Source organism: Oryza sativa, chromosome 10, assembly GCF_034140825.1.
Source record: "Oryza sativa Japonica Group chromosome 10, ASM3414082v1".
Taxonomy (NCBI): Eukaryota; Viridiplantae; Streptophyta; class Magnoliopsida; order Poales; family Poaceae; genus Oryza; species Oryza sativa.
In genome coordinates this window covers 16,720,622-16,739,482 of record NC_089044.1, presented here as the reverse complement: position 1 = coordinate 16,739,482, position 18,861 = coordinate 16,720,622, and the positions used below count along the sequence as shown (strand labels likewise).

Here is an 18,861-nt window from a genome sequence, read left to right as displayed (position 1 = left end):
AAGATTTTTAATTTGTTATTTTTTTTCACCCGTTGCAGGTCCAATTTTTATTTATTTTTCAAGAAAGATTTTTATTTAACCTGATTGATGTTATTAATAGCTACTAAGTTGCATCACATGTATTTACTGTAAAAGTCCCCCGCCGGGACCAATTTTTTGTTATTTTTTCACCCGTTGCAGGTCCAATTTTTGTTTATTTTTCAAGCAAGATTTTTATTTAACCTGATTGATGTTATAAATAGCTAAAGTTGCATCACATGTATTTACTGTAAAAGTGCAATTTATCTCATAAATATTTGTGATCTAGTCGGATTGGCCTCCCAAATTATAATGCCAAACGCATGAGACATCTATCCCTAATTTTTTGAAATCGGACTAATTACCAAGGTCGTATTGGTCCTACGAGGCATACACGTGAGAACGATTTTGCCACATTGCTATCCAATTGGCTGGGTGGGTATATCATATATTAGAAAACCTGTTTGGACCTGCTTGTGATTTTTTTTTTAAGACTAACAAGGCTTCCAGCTTCAGATAACATTTATTAGGAGGGCTGGAAAGTCAACACTGAGGCCCCTGTAAGATGGCCAAATTACACATTGAACAACAACTTTGCAGAAAAGGACTTTCAAAGATCTAGAAAAAGCAATCAGGTCCTTCAGTCCATCATCCCCATGATATGGACGCCCAGATCGGCGAAAGCAACGACGGCGAGCACGAAGAAACCACCGCTAGCTGCAGGAGATGAGGCCTTGGATGCACGGACCCAAACAGGGCCTCCACAAGGTGGAGGTTGAGGCAACCAAAGCCATAAGTGAAAGTCTTCAGCCGCACAAAATGAAGACTTCTCCCATCCTCTTCCACCGCAACCGCTAACGAGTAGGGGTAGAGGCAACATCGGGCGTTGCGCGAGGGGTTAGCTAGGTGGATGTGGTGACCACTTAGAACTTGCTGTAGTTGTCCAAGCTTTGCCGCCCCTGCGACACTCCACGTTTAGTCACTCGAGCTCTATCGGTCTACTCTGAACTCCAACATGCCAGCATGCCAGCCCTAGATCTAGACGGAACCCAGGTAGATGGGAGAGAGAGAGAGAGAGATCATATCGCCGAGGGAGCTCAAGACAGTGGTATGAAAATTTGTTGCATCGCGATACGGGTTGAGATGGCTTGACATTTGGACTATAGCGATGGTAAGGGGTGAAGGTGGATCTAGAGGTTGGTTGGGACCTACCGTCCCTGACCACCACCACACACTCCGCCAACCTCCATCAGCCCTGCCGGTGTCTTTCTCTTGAATCTGTCTTTGTCCCCCTCTCCACCATTGTCGTCAAGCTCGACCACTGCCTAGTGTCATTGCATTGCTTTCTTGGTTTGCTCCTAGCTAGGGGTGAAAACGGGGCGGGTATTTCCCGCCCGCCCGCCCGGCCATACTATTTTGGGATAATTTCGGATCAAAAATTCGGGTACCCGGAAGTTTTTACGGGTAGCGGGTTCGAATAAGGGTATTTTCTATCGGATATGAGATCGGGTTCGGGGGGGCGGTATCCGATGGATACGGGTTATCCGGTAAAAAATACGGGTATACCCGGTTAAATATCCGGATAATACCCGGATAACATACCTAACCCAATAAAACAATAGTGGCCAAAAGGCCCACTAGTACAGCAACCAGTATACCATGCCTAACAACCCAACAACCAAAAATATACTAATCACTGTTAACTAATCCTTGGACTAGGAAAGAGAGGATGCAAATTGATTTTGGAGACACGCACAGCAAGTCAGCAACTGAGCAAATGATGCCCGAGGCTGCGAGCGCTGCCGGTGCAGCACCCGTTGGCCGTTGGGCCGTGGCCACCACCACTACGTAAGCTGCTTGCTTGTATCGCGAGTCCGCACTGTTGCGTCCCCTTTGGCTCCATCTCAGCATCAACCTCGCTTCCTTTGCTGCCAGCCGATCCTCATCTCTTCAGGAACAGGAAGTTAACAGCTCATCACAAGTTGGTTAAAAATCGATTGTTCATTGCCGTATTGCTCGTACATCTTAACCCCTAATAACTTAATATAGTCGCATTATGTATATATGGGACAGTTATTAAATAGCTATTGTCTACATAGTATAGATGATCGTTGCTTTGACTTGATATCCGAATAGATGTTCGTAACCGATAGTGGTCGTATTCGTCTCATATTTGTGCCCGATATTATCCGTGCTTGTATTCGTATTCGATACTATCCGTATCCAACCCGATTCCGATTATAAAATGTGGGTTAGGATATGGGAAGGGTGAGATCCGACCGAACCCAATCCGATTTCACCCCTACTCCTAGCTCCTACATCCGCATCAACACTCGCCAAACGTTGCCATGAGGTGCCCATCCACCAGCGTGACACCCCGCTCCCACCCTCTTTCAGGCTGCGTTCGTTTCACCCTCTTCCCAACCCCTCTCCCTTGTTTTCCACGCACACGCTTTTCAAACTGCTAAACGGTGCGTTTTTTTTACAAAAAGTTTATATACGAAAGTTGCTTAAAAATCAAATTAATATATTTTTGAAAAAAATTAGCTAATAGTTAATTAATCATGCGCTAATAGAGCGCTCTGTTTCCTGTGCGTGGGAGATGGGTTCCCAACACCCACCAACGAACACAGCCTCAGACAAGAATATATACTGTCATGTAGGCCCCATTTCCATGTAATTAGAAACACCAGATTTGCCAGTCTCATTGGAAGCCATCTAGAACCAAAGCAAACTTTTATTGGATTTAGGGTTATTCATCCGATTTAAAAAGTTCAAGTATGCCTATCTTGTAGTTTATTAGTGTTTCGATAAAAGAAAAATTTATTTCTAGCATTTGCCATAAATTTTTTTTTGGCTAATTTGCCTATAGTTGTGGTTAACAAAACTAGAGCCACAGTTCAGCTAGCCTAGCATGAGACACTCTTGTCGCACCTTTTTTTTTTCAACGGCATGCGAGGCCTATATGGTAGAGAAAAAAATCTTGCTATAAGTGTAGCTATATGAGTCAAACAATCACCTAACTCAATCAAACTTATCTAACTAAATAGAGATCGATATGGTAACCTTAGGCAAATTATGAGAGCCAACCTAGCAACCTCTTATAGTAATTCCGACTTTACATCATTTTTTTTAAACTAAAAAAACGTCTGCGCGTTGCAACGGGTAAATGTTATTTTAATTTTATTGTTATTATATGGTTTAGCTAGAGTAAAATTCACTGCGGGAATTCGTTTGGATATTTTTTTTAGAAAATCATAAGCTGCAATTAGGAGTCTGTATTTCATCTCAAACTGGCATGCAGGTTTTTTTAAAGAGATTTCTTATATAACTTCTTTTGTATTTCCAAAAACAAATTAGCTTAAAATCTAACTCAAACACGGATTTGTATTTCTAAAAGCGAAAGAATTTAAAAACCAACTCAAACACGGATAACGTTCTAAAATACCGGTAAAAACATCTTTAATTTTTATAATAGTAGAGATTACGTCAAGAAAAATAGTAATTTCGACTACGGGATACTTTGCGCGGATTCGAAATATGTGTCTCCAATAGTCGCACGCATCTTTTAACAGTACACGACGAGACCAGCGCGTATAGTCTCGGTCGGGCCCGCCCCCGCCTCGGTATGATCCATTTGCCCAAGCGCCGCGCGCCGCCATGACGCCACTGCCGGCAGACGGTGATGCAAGCGGGGTGACCATGCATACATACGCCGCGCGCGCGCTATTTCCTTCCTTTATTTCCAGAACCTCCGTAGAAGGCGCACCAAACGAACGGGTCGCCGGCGGCCGTCTCCATCGCCATTCATTGTCCGAGCCATGAAAATGTTTTCACTGGGAGAAAGTTTTCACTGTGAAACCATGAAAAGTCAAAGCCAGTCAAGTACTCCCCCCGGCCGTCACATCGCCACCGCGACCAACATGCATGTGTATGCACATCTCGCTAAGAGAGAGTTTACGAGTCAGCTGTAAGTAAACACACATGGAGAAGAGGAAAGAAGAGAGAGAAGAAAAACGGGTTACATATTTGTAGCTAGCTGTAGCACGAACTCTAATACGTTATATGTGTATGAGAGGTGGGTCCATATATTAATGGTTTACTATATACTTATAGGTAACTATTGTATAAATAAGCTATTAAATTGGCTACAGATGAATTGAAGCTAGTAGTTGGCTATACTATTAAACTTGCTATAACCACCCAAACCTAACCTTTCTACTGCCCCGGCCGCGGCCTCCTCGATCGTCAGCAGCCAGCACCCATTGGCCCGCGCGCGCTTTGTACCCATTGGCCCGAGCGCGCTTTGTCCATGGATTCTCTCGACAATCTATCACTCTCTCCGTCCCAAAATAAATGCAGCCATGGTTTTTCGCGTCCAACTTTGACCATTCGTCTTATTTGAATTTTTTTAAAAAAAAATTTAAAACATAAGTCCCGAATAAAGTACTATTTATATTTTATCATCTTATAACAACAAAAATGCTAATTATAAAGAAATTTCAAATAAGACGAAAGATCAAAATTGGACATGGAAGCTCATAGCTGCACTTATTTTGAGACGGATGCAGTACCTATCTCTCTATCTATCTACCCAGTTGCAAACGTTGCACTCACCTTCGTTCTTTCACACCCCGAGAGCGACGAACGGCTTTACACACACACACATATGTAGGTATACACAGATCCTCGACGGCGACGTCAGATCGGCTGGCTCAGGCAGCTGGCCCAACACGTATGCACCGGTTTTTAGTTTTTGCCCGGCCCCCAAAACCATGTCCCTGCAGGGCCGCGGCGGCAGTGCTACCGCCGCGTGATCTCCAACGTACGTACCGCGGTACCGGCCGGGTTTAAAATTTGTCTGGGCGTGGCGGCGGCCGCCGCGGCCGACGCGCGGGCGATCGCGTCAAAACGCACGCAGCGCTCGCTTAGCTATAGCCACAATTTAACAGCATCTCCATCCGTTCGGAATCGGCGATTTTTCAACGTTGCTGGCGGATGGATCAAAACGCCGAGCGCTAAGTTTCGTCGCCTTCCTCTCTCCAGTCCCGCTCTCCCACGAGCTCGCCGTGGACTTGCACGCCGCTAGCTCTCGCTTTTGGGAGTTAACACGCGCACACACAGCGCAGTCAACCAGCCTAGCTAGTATACTAGCTATATATACGTAGGCCGGTGTGGCAAATTCTCTACGTATCGTACTATTTTTAGTAACAGGCGGATGGGTCGATTTCTTTTTTTTTTTCATTTTCTGAACTTTTTATTTTTATGTTTTAAAAGTAGACCCTCCCAAAATTTATTTCAGAATCTAAAAGGCTCTTTTGACCACGCGCAGCCCGTATAACATGGCAAAACAATACTGACACGTCATATAGCGGGCGTGACAGTTTTGTCTTGCCACGCCAGCGAGGGTGGCGTAGCCAAATAACACTGCCATATCAGACATTGTTGTTTTGCCATGCCAGTTCAGCTGACGTGGCCAAAAGGCTCAAATCTTGAAAATAAGTTTTGAAAAAGTTTATTTTTAAATTTAAAAAGTTCAAAAAATAAAAAAAATGGATGGGTCATGGGTCTCGCGGTCGATCGTCATTTATCTTTTCAGACGAGTAATTTGGATTGTGGGATGTCATCGTTTATCTTTTAGGACATAACTTAGACTACAAAAACCATTGTACTACCATTGTTTTTAATTAAATATGCAATATGTATCAAGCTGATTTTTTTACATAAAGTTCAACCATGTTTTGTTTTAGAAAACCATGTAAATATCTCCTATTTTGTTGTGACTTGTTTTACTTTTATCACTAAAGTTGCTTTAAACATGGCTAATATTATTATTTTTTATATTCATACCAGCGTATTTATGTTTTTAATAAATACGAACAACGCCGAACATTTAAAAATAGAGTGAGTATATACATTTTGTCTTCATAAGCATTTTCACAATCCTTAATGGGCCAAATTTATTTCAAATATATTTGAATTTCTCTTCTGCTCTATTTCTAAAATTACAATAGTATTTCGCATACCTTTGAACCATCAATCTATGTTATAATATCTTCCTAGGATTTCTTTCCTAGGTTAACTTATAGAACAATTTTCACAAAACTAAAGGTAGAACAAATTATCATAAAACTACATATTCAACGTGTTGTATCATAAAATTACATATTTAATATTAAAGTTGTCACAAATCTATAGATTTTATAGTTTAAATCCTAATACTACTATTATATTGGAGTTACAAATGTTGTAATTTTTACTTAGTGCAAAACCTGTAGTTTTGTGATAATATTATAACTAAGTGTATAGTTTTGTGATATATCAACTTAAATATATAGTCTTATGATAGTTTGATCAAAGTATATGTACATAGTTTTTGCTCTAATTTCTATATCCTCATAGAGAACAAGTGGCTCATTTAGCTTTCTATTAAAAATTTAATAGATTTATATAAATATATGTATTTTTTGTATTGTGTACCCGTACGTGGGAGCAACATTAATGGTTTTGAATACGAATCTCGCGGGTGAATGTGTTGAGCTTATCGTCTTCAGACTGTTGTACGTTTTCCCTGAAATAAATAAAATTTGGGTAGAGGTCCGTCATTCATCTAAGCAGAAGGTCATTTTCTAAAAAAAAAAAAAGAACAACAAGGTAGGCATGCTGCCACATGCACCATTGCTATCTCAGACTGACCGTACGTTCGGTTGAGAGATCGATAGACCAAACCGTCCTTCTTCACACGTCCAATGTTGGTCAAAAAGAGATCATACACCCATCCATGGCGACAACACTGAAGGCAGACGACGTCTCTACCATGGCATCAAGGCAGAAAGGGGCGTGTCCAGCCGGCCGGCATGAAGCATGCATTATATTGCTGTGCGTGTTGTATCCATGCGGACAAAAGAGGTGTTAATTAAAGTGCAAAGTGTGTAGTTTGTGTTTCATTGTTGGAGAACGACTGAAAATGACCACACTATGTACATACTACTTAATTATTGCACATAAAAAATGGAGTATAAAAAAAAGACCATGCATGATGGTCAACTAAATATAGTTTATGCCTTTTGGCTAAACTTTATACATTGTACTATAAGCACATAAGTAATAAGGAGGTGGATTTTCATCCCTCAAGTGTGAATATATATCCTCTCATTTTGTGCACGGCGTCCAAAATATGATTTAAAAAGAGTTGACAAGATAGATCAATATGTGCTATATCATTCCGCAAACATGCAAATTTAAATTCAACTTAGATAAGTAGAAACCAAAATAACTAATTTGACTATAAACAGTAGTTGTATATGTTGAATTTGCATGTTTGTGGAATAACATATCCCATATTGATTTATCATCATTTTTCTCAATTTTTTTAGTGACACATCTTAATGCCATAAAAAAAGGAAGGGAGATATTCCTTGAAGGTCTTGTTCGGTTAATCCCTCCTACAAAAGGATTGAGGAGATTCGGAGGGATTTATTCCACACCTATTGTGATGTGAAATTATTTCTTCTTAATCATGTCGAATCCCACCCTCTTCGGGAATAACCGAACGAGGCCTAAGGGATGAAAAGGGTTTCCCAAGTAATATATATCTGGTAGTGGCTTGTTGGTGGTTCAGTGAGAGTGCTCAATCCCTAGGATTCAGATGGTGTGCTATTATAGTGCACATTCACACACGCATGTACATTCAAACGTTTGAAAAGGTGTGCTTTGTAGCTTTCTATTCTTCTGGTATCTATATTACTATCACAACAATATTATTTGTGTGCATGGTGTGAGGGCGGCAGATGTGTAGTTGTCCTCTATAGAAAGGAAAAAGAACTCAAGAAAAGAAAAAAAAGTGATGATGACTAAACATAGATATTATTTTATTATCATTTTTTCTTGGCAAAAGTTAAAAAAAAAACGAATTTGTTATAATTCAAGTTGCATAAAACCATAGGGGTTTTTGACACGTAACATATAACCTTGGGTATTTGGTAATATTGTTTGATTAATTGTTCTTTGATTCATCATTCCTGTGAGTCCTAAAGTTATTACACATCAAATTTATAACTTCCTTAACCCATCATATACCAGTTCTAGCTATGTAAGTTTAAGTAGGTTTTTACTTTGCTATAATAACAAGTCAAATGAGATATTGATGTGGTTTTGTGAAATTTTTTTACTGTAATACCTGGAATTATATGCTACACGCCAAAACCCAGGTGGTTTTGTGTAACTTGGATCATAATATCTGTAGTTTTGTGAAATTTGCTTTTTTTTTAGCTCGCATGAGTATTCATCTGAGGATTTTTAGTTCAAACCTTGTTTGTCCAACTCATATATAATAATAACATATCCACGTAGTAGCAAAGGGATCACATTGTCACGCCTTAGACATGAGATGAATAGTATATGGGTGGTGAATATGTGGGAGCGTTGGAGCTATGTGGATATTATGCAGGGAGGAATAGTACCATTGCTATCTAAGGCGTGTCACCTTGACCCCTTTGCTACTACTCTCCACCTTTTGGGCTAGGTATAGCTTCCCATTGTCATTCATCTATTCAATGTCGATGAAGTTGTGCCCCTCTATCCTACCCAGTTGTTGAAATATAAGTGAATTGCTTATTGTTTATCATTAGCCTGAGCTTAAATATCTATGTAAACGTATTTCCAAATATGGTCATAATAGGGCTAGCCTCTGGAATCATATTCCAAATACAGCTGACTTAAGTCAATTGCCTGTGAAATATATTTTCACAGGTAATCACCTTAGTAAGGTTGCACGTGTAAATTATCTTCACAGGGCAGTCATGTTAAGCCGCTTGCCTATGGAAATTGTTTCCACAGGCGGCACGTTTCCTCATATCAAAATGCATTGTTTTCGCATATATTTTTATTACAGGTGGTTGACCCAACCATTTCTACAAGTGGATTTTTCAGTTGTCTATAGAAATACTCCCTCCGTGTTTATTTGATTGACGTTAGTTAGTTCTGTTTTGCACTAATAACCAACCTCAAATAGAAAAGAACCGGAGAGTATTTTCGTAGTAGTGAAAAACGCACCTAATTTTACCGCCTTCGTACACACAACGAGAGGTGCGTTACTGCGGCGGGTGCGTGTATCTTCCATACAACAGGAAAAAAAGGGGCCAATTGTCGTTGCCAATTGCCTACTATAGGTTTCTGTCAGAGCATGACCTTAGCAAGACTCAAACGCAAATGCACTTTAATTTCTTTTTCCTCTTCCTCTACTTATGTTAATTTGCAGAGAAAACTCAATTCATCCCCAAGGGGATATCCCTCATTTTTGCATGTCACTTAAAAAAGTCATCAAAAAATTTGAAAAGAATTAGTAGGTTAGTTAAATATGTGATATGTCACTTCACAAACATGCAAATTCAAATTCAACTTATATAAGTAGAAACAAAATAACAAATTTAGCTATGTTTGCGAATTCAAATTCAACTTATATAAGTAGAAACTTATAACTTTACAGTCAAATTTGCTATTTTTGTTTTGAATTATATAAGTAGAATTTTAACTCGCATGTTTGCGAAAAGATATATCATATATTGATATATCTTAACAAATTTATTTAAATTTTTTTATAACTTTTTACATGACATACATAAAATTAGGGAATGTTCCCTTGAGGGAAATAGATTCACTTCCAATTTTGCAGGGTAAATGCATGCATTTCAGTTAATTTGTTCCTTAGCGCGCGGCAAGCTGATCGACGACCGTTTTATTTTTCTACTTTACTGTCTGAACACATTGCTGCCTCCATATATTCGATGTACTTATATACGTATACGTAGAGGCGACGTACACAGTATACTACTAACGAGTCAACATACATGCAGCAGAGACACCGATGTACGTACGTACGTATACGTACCGTATGCCAACATATATGTACGTACGCCATCGCCTCTATAAATAGCCGAGTGATCTCCAAGCTACCGCCACACACACTCATCATATATCAAAGCAAGCAGAGCTAGCTCTAGCTAGCTTAATCCATCTTCGTCTTCCTCTCGATCGATCGATCGATCGCTGCCATGGAGGACAACCGGAGCAAGGACACGGCGACCAAGTACCGCGGCGTGAGGAGGCGGCCGTGGGGCAAGTTCGCGGCGGAGATCCGCGACCCGGAGCGCGGCGGGGCGCGCGTCTGGCTCGGCACCTTCGACACCGCCGAGGAGGCGGCGCGTGCCTACGACCGCGCGGCCTACGCCCAGCGCGGCGCCGCCGCCGTGCTCAACTTCCCGGCCGCCGCCGCCGCCGGCAGGGGTGGAGGAGCCGGCGGCGCCGCTTCCGGGTCGTCGTCGTCGTCGTCCGCGCAGCGCGGCAGGGGCGACAAGATCGAGTTCGAGTACCTCGACGACAAGGTGCTCGACGATCTCCTCGACGACGAGAAGTACCGTGGTAAATGATCAAGATCATGATCAGAGCTAGGCATCTTGTTCTTGCATGCATGCACAAGAACAAATGACCTAATTAAACAACCATATAAATACACTTATACACATATATATGCATATCTATATAAGCTAAAAAGAAAAATGCAACCATTATATATATAAATAACCTGGTCACAGATGGATATAAAAATACAACAATATATATATGTTGAAATATTATTTTGCATCTACAAATTAATTAAAGGTCAAAAGTAACACACATATATATATGCACACCGTTTTTCTTTCAAGGAAAAATACCAGTGAACCATTTAATTAATTAATGGTCATACATAATCTCTACCACTGTAAAGTCGAGTCCTGCTTCTTCCATCTGAGATCTCCTCCCACCTTATGCACAGAGCGCGCAAGAGAAAAATGCATAAAAAAGGTGACCTATTCCCGGTGTAATGGGTCCGCTAGCTGCAATATAATGCATGGGTTTGTTACTAGTATATACTATAAATACGGAATAAAAATGCTTCTATTTGGTTTCCTAGAACAAAAGCCACATTACTTCGACACGCGTACAGCACGCGTTCCTGATGAAAGCACGTACATTTGAAGCAGCACAAGACAATGTTATACACAGCAGTATATACGCAGGAATGTTGGATTTGCATGCTTGCAGCATCTGGTATTCTGGTTGTACACTTGTACATCAAGAGGAGGGCAAAAAAATCTAGCAAGGGTACAGATGGCCATTGTGTCTACCATGAATGGAATCTGCGGATCACAACGAGATTTTGTTCATACGAGATTTTGTAAAGTTATAAAGAGGCAATGGCAAATCCGACATTTCATGTCATGCGTTCCATTTTGGATTTTATACAATATAATACAGTATGCATTAGTGATAATATGCTATATATATTGTTACGTTTTTCCTTGGATTAATTGCTATATAGCTCAGTCTCATCGCACGTACGTTAAATCTAGCAGATCGAGCACGAGTTTTGAGATATTTCTTGTGCATTATATTCTGGTGGCCTAATTTGGTCTCATTCATGAATCCACTCCATGCATATAATTTTAGCATTCTCACCTTGATCTATTATTTGTTGTCTTGACTCTTGACAAGTTAGTCTTTTTTTTTTAAAAAAAAAAGAATAATTGAAGTACAAGCTAGCTAATAGCTTGGTTTGAGAATATAATCAATATAAGAAGTGAAATTCGAGCGTAAAGGCGAGCATAGCAAACAAAACCAACTCATTAATTACTTAATAATTAGGCGAGTATGAATTACTCCAATTTCAACCTATTTGAGTTGCCTATAACAGTGCCGCAGAGTCCAACACCTCCAAATATCTTAACACACACCACCTTCACACGTCCACTTGTGCGCCATTAATTCAAACAGATGCCAAATAGTTCAGTTTGGATATGATGTACATACTTATATAGGTTATATGTCTCGTTTAGCTGACAAAATAGTTAAAAATATATGTACATGGCTAAGATGGGAATAATTTTTAAGATGACTCCATCGACATGTTAAATAACACTCTTTATTAAAACTAGCTAAGTCCAATAGTTTATAATTAATAATTAATAAGTAAATATTGCGTATGATCCATATTTTTGCTCAGAAAATGATATTTCTTCTGGTATATATTTGTAAATGTGGATGATTGATAATCCACGTCATCCCTCCTACCTCCCTGATTTCGGGATATTTTATACGTGCATTGCTGAATGAAATTCCCAGTTTCTAGAAAATTAATATGGCCTCTCTAAGTTTATCTTTTTTTTTTGGGAACAATGATGAGAACACAGAATCGAGAGACGTTATATATACATATATAACTTCATGTTTTGTTCGGAGCTAGCACAGATATGTACATAATCTCACATGCGAATCCAATTTTCATGAAAAAATAATTTCCTTGATTATGCATTATTTCTTTCATTAATTCAGAACACATAAGATATATGTGTAGGCTGCGCGTAGATGGATATGATGATGAGAATGATTGAAAAATACCCAGTGATTGTCCACACGAGTCAAGGGACGACGTCAACGGGCCCACATTAAGCTATTTGACTCACCCAAAAAAAAAACTCCGTAGAAAAAAATCGAGCTATTTGACTCTTCTTCCCGTGTTCTAACCGCGGCAATTTTGTTGTTTTCCACTTCTCTTTTGGGTGGTCGATCGTACGTGGGCCGTGCTGCTGTTGGATCATGGGCCCTGTTAGGCCTTTGTTATATAATTATGGGCTTTTTATATGGGCCCTTCCCATTAATCGCGTGGCCCAGTTTATGAGTAAAGCCTGAAAATGTCGGAATAAGTTCACCAAAGGTCCCTCAATTTGTTGTCAAGTCTGATTTCAACCCTGTTCCTAGAAACCGTATACTACGCATCCTCCAACTTACAAACAAAACCGTGCAAATGAGGTCCTCGGCAGTCTTTTGACCCGGTTTTAACTGACGTGACGCCTATATGGATCATTTGATTAGGTCTTTGTCTTACATGGCGTTAATGTAGAGCTTACATGACAGCTTGATAAAAATAAGCAAAATTGAAAACTGAAAAATTAAAGACATACTCCCTCCATCCTAAAAAAATAACAATATTATACTGGATGGGATATATATGTTCAGATTCGTTGTACTAGATGTGTCCTATCCAGCACAAAGTTACTATATTTTAGATGGACGGAGTATATCCGTAAAAGAAATAGTGGGACCTATATATCAGTGGGTTCCACTTCCTCCACCTTATCCTCCCAATATTTGTCTTCTCTCTCCACCGGCGTTCTCTCCTCTCTCCAGTCTCCACCAGCGAGCGCGCAGAGAGGGACGAGACGGGAAGGCCGGCGGGGCTGCCGGCGCTGGGGAGGACAGGAGCCCCGTCCTCGCCGGTGGCGGCGACTGCCTCTCCCCGCGCGGAGCCACGGACCCCGTGTCGACTGCCCCTTCCGATGCCTCACCACCGGCCTCCGTTTGGGTCTCCTCCGACCTCTCCGCGCCCTCAGCAGCGTGTCCCGCTCCAGCACCCGCAACTGCGCTCCTCCTCGTTGCCTCTTGTTTATTCATATTTCATAGTAGTGTTCTCTTAAATTGGATGCATGGTCGCGTGAGTGCGTGCAGTTACTAGAGTAGCTTAGCTATAGCTCGATATGGATGCACAGGGACAAGCAAGGCTGGCCGGCACCCGCATTCCTCTCTGCTTCAACTTCAAGCAGTTTGTCGTTGCCACGTGAAACAGATGCGGCCACCGGAGTCGCGAGAATCCACGGAGACTCATCGTTGCCCCCAACCCATCCCTTCCGACGCCTTTGCTGCGGTCGATCGCTCCCGTTTCCATCCCCTTCGCTCTGTCGCCGCCACGTGAAGGGGATGTGGCCGCTGGCGTCGCAGGAAACCATGGAGACTCACCGCCCATCCTATCCGCTTCGCCTCCTCCGCCACGGTCGAGCTCCCCCGTTTCCATCCCCTCTACTCCATCACCGCCGCTTCTTTCTACGACGACGGTGGCTTGAAGACCTCAGAGGCGAAGGAGATGCCCCTCTAGTCCTTGTTGGAATCTTTAAGGAAGCTTACTAAAGACCTAGGAGTATGACTTATACGCTCCACCCGAAGGGTAGTCTACAGACGGTCTAGTACCAGATAACACTCTGAGTGAAACTTGCTTGCACAAGACTTGCAATTCAAGGCGTAGTCCATTGTTCAAGTTGTGAGTAAGTGTAGCTTGGAGTTCTAGATGGATGTTTAATCTTAATCGGTCTCCATCGAACCGCTGGTATATAAACAATATATTGGAAAAGGCAAATCTCAGTGGGATTTTGAGATTTGGTGGGGGATTGTTGGAATTAATAGATGGGTTAAGGCCCATTCGAAGATTAATTCTTTGGAAAATCACAAAAGCTCACCTTATGGGATGGCATGTATGTGAAGTTTAGTACCACCTTACTTATTCTAGGAGGGGGGACCTCCTTAAAAGGGAGGATGCCCTACTAGCCACTTGAAGCATGTGTGGTGGAGAGAAGAGGGGGAACACGCGCTCGCTCGCTCACTCGCCTCGCCTTGCCTGGCAGGGCAGGCGGCGCGCGCGCACGACGTACGCGTCGAATGGTCCGCAAAATTGGCTCTTCACCCTTGCGCAGATGCAGCCTCCTTTTGTTGTTTTGTTTTACTGCGGGAAATTTAGATTTTTTTTGTTTTGGAAACATTCCGAAAAATCCGGTGCATGAAAACGGCATGGAGTCCGGATAAGTTATGCGCGACTTATCCGGTTCAGTTACGCGGAGTGGAGATCGTGCGGGCGCTCTGATCAAGCGACCTATCTCTATATAAACCGAGCCGTCGTCTTCACACAACACACGCGAAATTAATCTAGGGTTTGCCTCCTACTCTGTACTGCGCCTTCGTCGACGCCCGCAATCACGAGTAGTTCCTGCCGAGCAACCGGTCTTTCCGCCACCTCGGTACGTGTTCGACATGTTGTGCATATTTGATCTGTTCATGTTTTACTGCTTAGTTTACATGCGTAGATCTAATGATGCGTTCATGCTAGTTTACATATGCAATGTCATGATTTATTTATGGAATAAATTAAATCATTATGTGCTTATAATTTCAACAATCCAAAAACCTTATTATAGGCGCTATGATTTTACTATGGCTGGTTTTGCCGATGCCCTGAGGCCGGATAAATTCACCGGTGTGCACTTTAAGAGATGGCAGATCAGGGTCACTCTGTGGCTGACAGCTATGAAATGCTTCTAGGTGAGTACTGGGAAACCTGAAGGAGTTCTTACTGCTGATCAGCATAAGCAATTCGAGGAAGCCACTACTCTCTTTGTGGGATGCATTCTTAGCGTTCTTGGCGATCGTCTGGTCGAGGTGTATATGCACATGACCAACGCTAAGGAGTTGTGGGATGCACTGAATACTAAATTCGGTGCTACTGATGCTAGCAATGATCTGTACATCATGGAGCAGTTTCATGACTACAGGATGGCTGACAACCGTTCTGTAGTCGAACAGGCTCATGAGATACAAATCATGGCTAAGTAACTCGAACTCCTTAAGTGTGTCTTACCCGACAAATTTGTGGCTGGGTGCATTATTGCGAAACTACCTCCATCTTGGGAAAGTTTCGGTACTGCACTCAAACACAAGAGACATGAATACTCCGTTGAGGGGTTGATAGCTTCTCTTGATGTTGAGGAGAAAGCTCCAGAAAAGGATGCCGCGTCTAAGGGCAATGGTGGGCAGTCCAGTGCCAATGTTGTGCACAAGGCCCAGAACAAGTGCAAGGGGAAATACAAAGCTCAACAGACCACCAACTTCAAGAAGCAGAAGAAGAAGAACAACAAACCTAATCAGGATGAGAGGACTTGCTTTGTGTGTGGCCAACCTGGTCATCTGGCTAGGAAGTGTCCACAGCGCAAGGGGATGAAAGCACCAGCAGGGCAGACTTCTAAGTCTGCTAATGTGACCATTGGCAATACTGGAGATGGAAGCGGGTATGGTAATTTACCTACTGTTTTTTCAGTTAATCAGTCTACTAATTGGTGGGTTGATACTGGGGCCAATGTACATGTTTGTGCTGACATCTCATTGTTTTCTTCTTATCAGGTTGCACGGGGTTCCACCGTCCTAATGGGAAATGGGTCACATGCTTCTGCTCATGGTGTTGGCACGGTAGATCTGAAGTTTACTTCGGGAAAGATCGTGCAGCTGAAGAACGTGCAGCATGTCCCTTCTATCGACAGGAATCTTGTTAGTGGCTCCTGTCTGACTAGAGACGGATTTAAGTTGGTTTTTGAGTCTAATAAAGTAGTCGTGTCTAAACATGGATATTTTATTGGTAAAGGTTATGGGTGCGGAAGCCTGTTCCGTTTTTCCCTTTCTGATTTCTGCATTAAGTCTGTGAACCATATTTGTGGCAGTGTGGATGATGAGGCTAATGTTTGACACTCACGTTTATGTCATATTAATTTTGGCTTGATGTCTCGGCTTTCCAGCATGTGTTTAATTCCTAAGTTTTCCATTGTCGAAGGTTCTAAGTGCCATAGTTGTGTGTAATCGAAGCAACCTCACAAGCCTCACAAGGCTGTCGAGGAGAGAAACTTGGCACCACTAGAACTCCTACATTCAGATCTTTGTGAAATGAATGGGGTGTTAGCGAAGGGTGGAAAACGATATTTCATGACGTTGATTGATGATGCTACTAGATTTTGCTATGTGTACTTGTTGAAAACGAAAGACGAGGCTCTAGACTATTTTAAAATTTATAAGGCAGAAGTTGAAAATCAACTTGACAGAAAGATAAAAAGACTCAGGTCTGATCGTGGTGGAGAGTTTTTCTCAAACGAGTTTGACTTATTCTGTGAGGAACATGGCATCATACATGAGAAGATGCCTCCCTATTCTCCGGAGTCTAATGGGATTGCTGAAAGGAAGAACCGCACACTGACTGACTTGGTGAATGCCATGTTGGACACCGCGGGACTATCTAAGGCATGGTGAGGGGAGGCATTGTTGACCTTGAATCATGTGTTAAACAGAGTTCCTAACAGAAATAAGGACAAAACACCATATGAGATATGGATTGGGAGAAAACCATCACTTTCTTATTTGCGCACATGGGGGTGCTTGGCGAAAGTCAATGTACCAATAACGAAAAAGCGCAAACTGGGACTTAAGACTATGGACTGTGTCTTTCTGGGATATGCTCATCACAGAATTGACTATATATTTTTAATAGTTAAATCTGAGGTACCTGACATGCATGTTGGTACAATAATGGAGTCTCGTGATGTTACTTTCTTTGAGAGCTTTTTCCCAATGAAGGATACACATAGTAGTTCGAGCCAACCCTCTGAAATAATTCCCAGTTCAATCACACCACCAGAACAAACTGAACATACACATGAACATGTCACTGAGGAGGATGTCAGTGAAGCTCCTCGAAGGAGTAAGAGACAAAGGATGGCTAAGTCCTTTGGTGATGATTTCATTGTGTACCTCGTGGATGACACTCCTAAGTCAATTTCAGAAGCATATGCATCTCCTGATGCAGACTACTGGAAGAAGGCTGTCCGTAGTGAAATGGATTCCATTATCACTAACGGGACTTGGGAGGTGACAGAGCGACCCTATGGGTGTAAACCTGTGGGGTGCAAGTGGGTGTTCAAGAAGAAGCTTAGGCCTGACGGTACTATTGAAAAGTACAAGGCTCGGCTTGTTGCTAAGGGCTATACTCAGAAAGAAGGCGAAGATTTCTTTGACACTTACTCACCTGTTGCTAGATTGACCACAATTCGTGTGCTACTTTCCCTAGCAGCCTCACATGGTCTTCTCGTTCATCAAATGGACGTTAAGACAGCTTTTCTTAATGGAGAGCTGGATGAGAAGATCTATATGGATCAACCTGATGCGTTTGTAGTTGAAGGTCAAGAAGGCAAAGTGTGCAAATTGTTGAAGTCTTTGTATGGTCTGAAACAGGCTCCTAAGCAATGGCATGAGAAATTTGACAAAACATTGACATCTGCAGGCTTTGCAGTCAATGAGGTAGATAAATGTGTGTATTATCGCTATGGTGGGGGTGAGGGAGTTATTCCGTGCTTGTATGTTGATGACATACTGATATTTGGGACAAATCTTAGGGTGATAAATGAGGTTAAATCATTCTTGTCTCAAAATTTTGATATGAAGGATTTGGGAGTAGCTGATGTTATCTTAAACATTAAGCTAATTAGAGGTGAAAATGGGATTACACACTTGCAATCCCATTATGTGGAGAAGATCTTGAATCGCTTTGGCTACATTGATAGTAAGCCTTCTCCAACACCTTATGATCCTAGCTTGTTGCTTCGCAAGAACAAGAGAATTGCTAGGAATCAACTGGAATATTCCCAAATCATTGGCTCGCTGATGTACCTAACTAGTGTAACTAGGCCTGATATCTCCTTTGCTGTGAGCAAGTTAAGCCTGTTTACCTCTAATTTGGGAGATGATCACTGGCGTGTGCTTGAGCGAGTAATGCGCTATCTGAAAGGTACTATGGAATTGGGGCTTCACTATACTGGGTATCCTGCGGTACTGGAGGGTTATAGTGATTCTAACTGGATCTCTGATGTGGATGAGATCAAAGCTACTAGTGGATATGTCCTCACACTAGGTGGTGGTGCTGTTTCATGGAGGTTTTGCAAACAGACCATTTTGACGAGGTCAACAATGGAAGTAGAGCTGACGGCACTGGATACTGCTACTATTGAGGCAGAATGGTTGCGTGATCTATTAATGGATCTGCCTATTGTTGAAAAACCGGTGCCGGCTATCCTTATGAACTGTGACAATCAAACGGTAATTGTCAAAGTGAATAGTTCTAAGGATAATATGAAATCGTCTAGACATGTGAAAAGACGATTGAAGTCT

The 18,861-nt window shown here is 41.8% G+C and overlaps 1 protein-coding gene and 1 long non-coding RNA gene across 2 annotated transcripts; both read left to right on the top strand.

The window, feature by feature from the left end:
- The first annotated feature begins 9,982 nt into the window (after positions 1-9,982).
- LOC107279178 (ethylene-responsive transcription factor ERF096-like) lies at positions 9,983-10,457 on the top strand. The gene has a single exon (XM_015758518.3). The coding sequence runs from the start codon at positions 10,071-10,073 to the stop codon at positions 10,443-10,445; it is 375 nt and encodes a 124-aa protein (XP_015614004.1). The 5' UTR covers positions 9,983-10,070; the 3' UTR covers positions 10,446-10,457.
- Positions 10,458-14,955: 4,498 nt separating this feature from the next.
- Positions 14,956-16,429, top strand: LOC136353574 (uncharacterized). The gene is made up of 2 exons (XR_010736870.1): positions 14,956-15,944; positions 16,057-16,429. It is a non-coding gene; the product is annotated as an uncharacterized lncRNA (long non-coding RNA).
- The last annotated feature ends 2,432 nt before the right edge of the window (positions 16,430-18,861 follow it).

Coding starts and splice junctions, on each gene's coding strand:
- LOC107279178 (XM_015758518.3), top strand. CDS start 10,071: ATGGAGGACAACCGGAGCAAGGACACGGCGACCAAGTACCGCGGCGTG.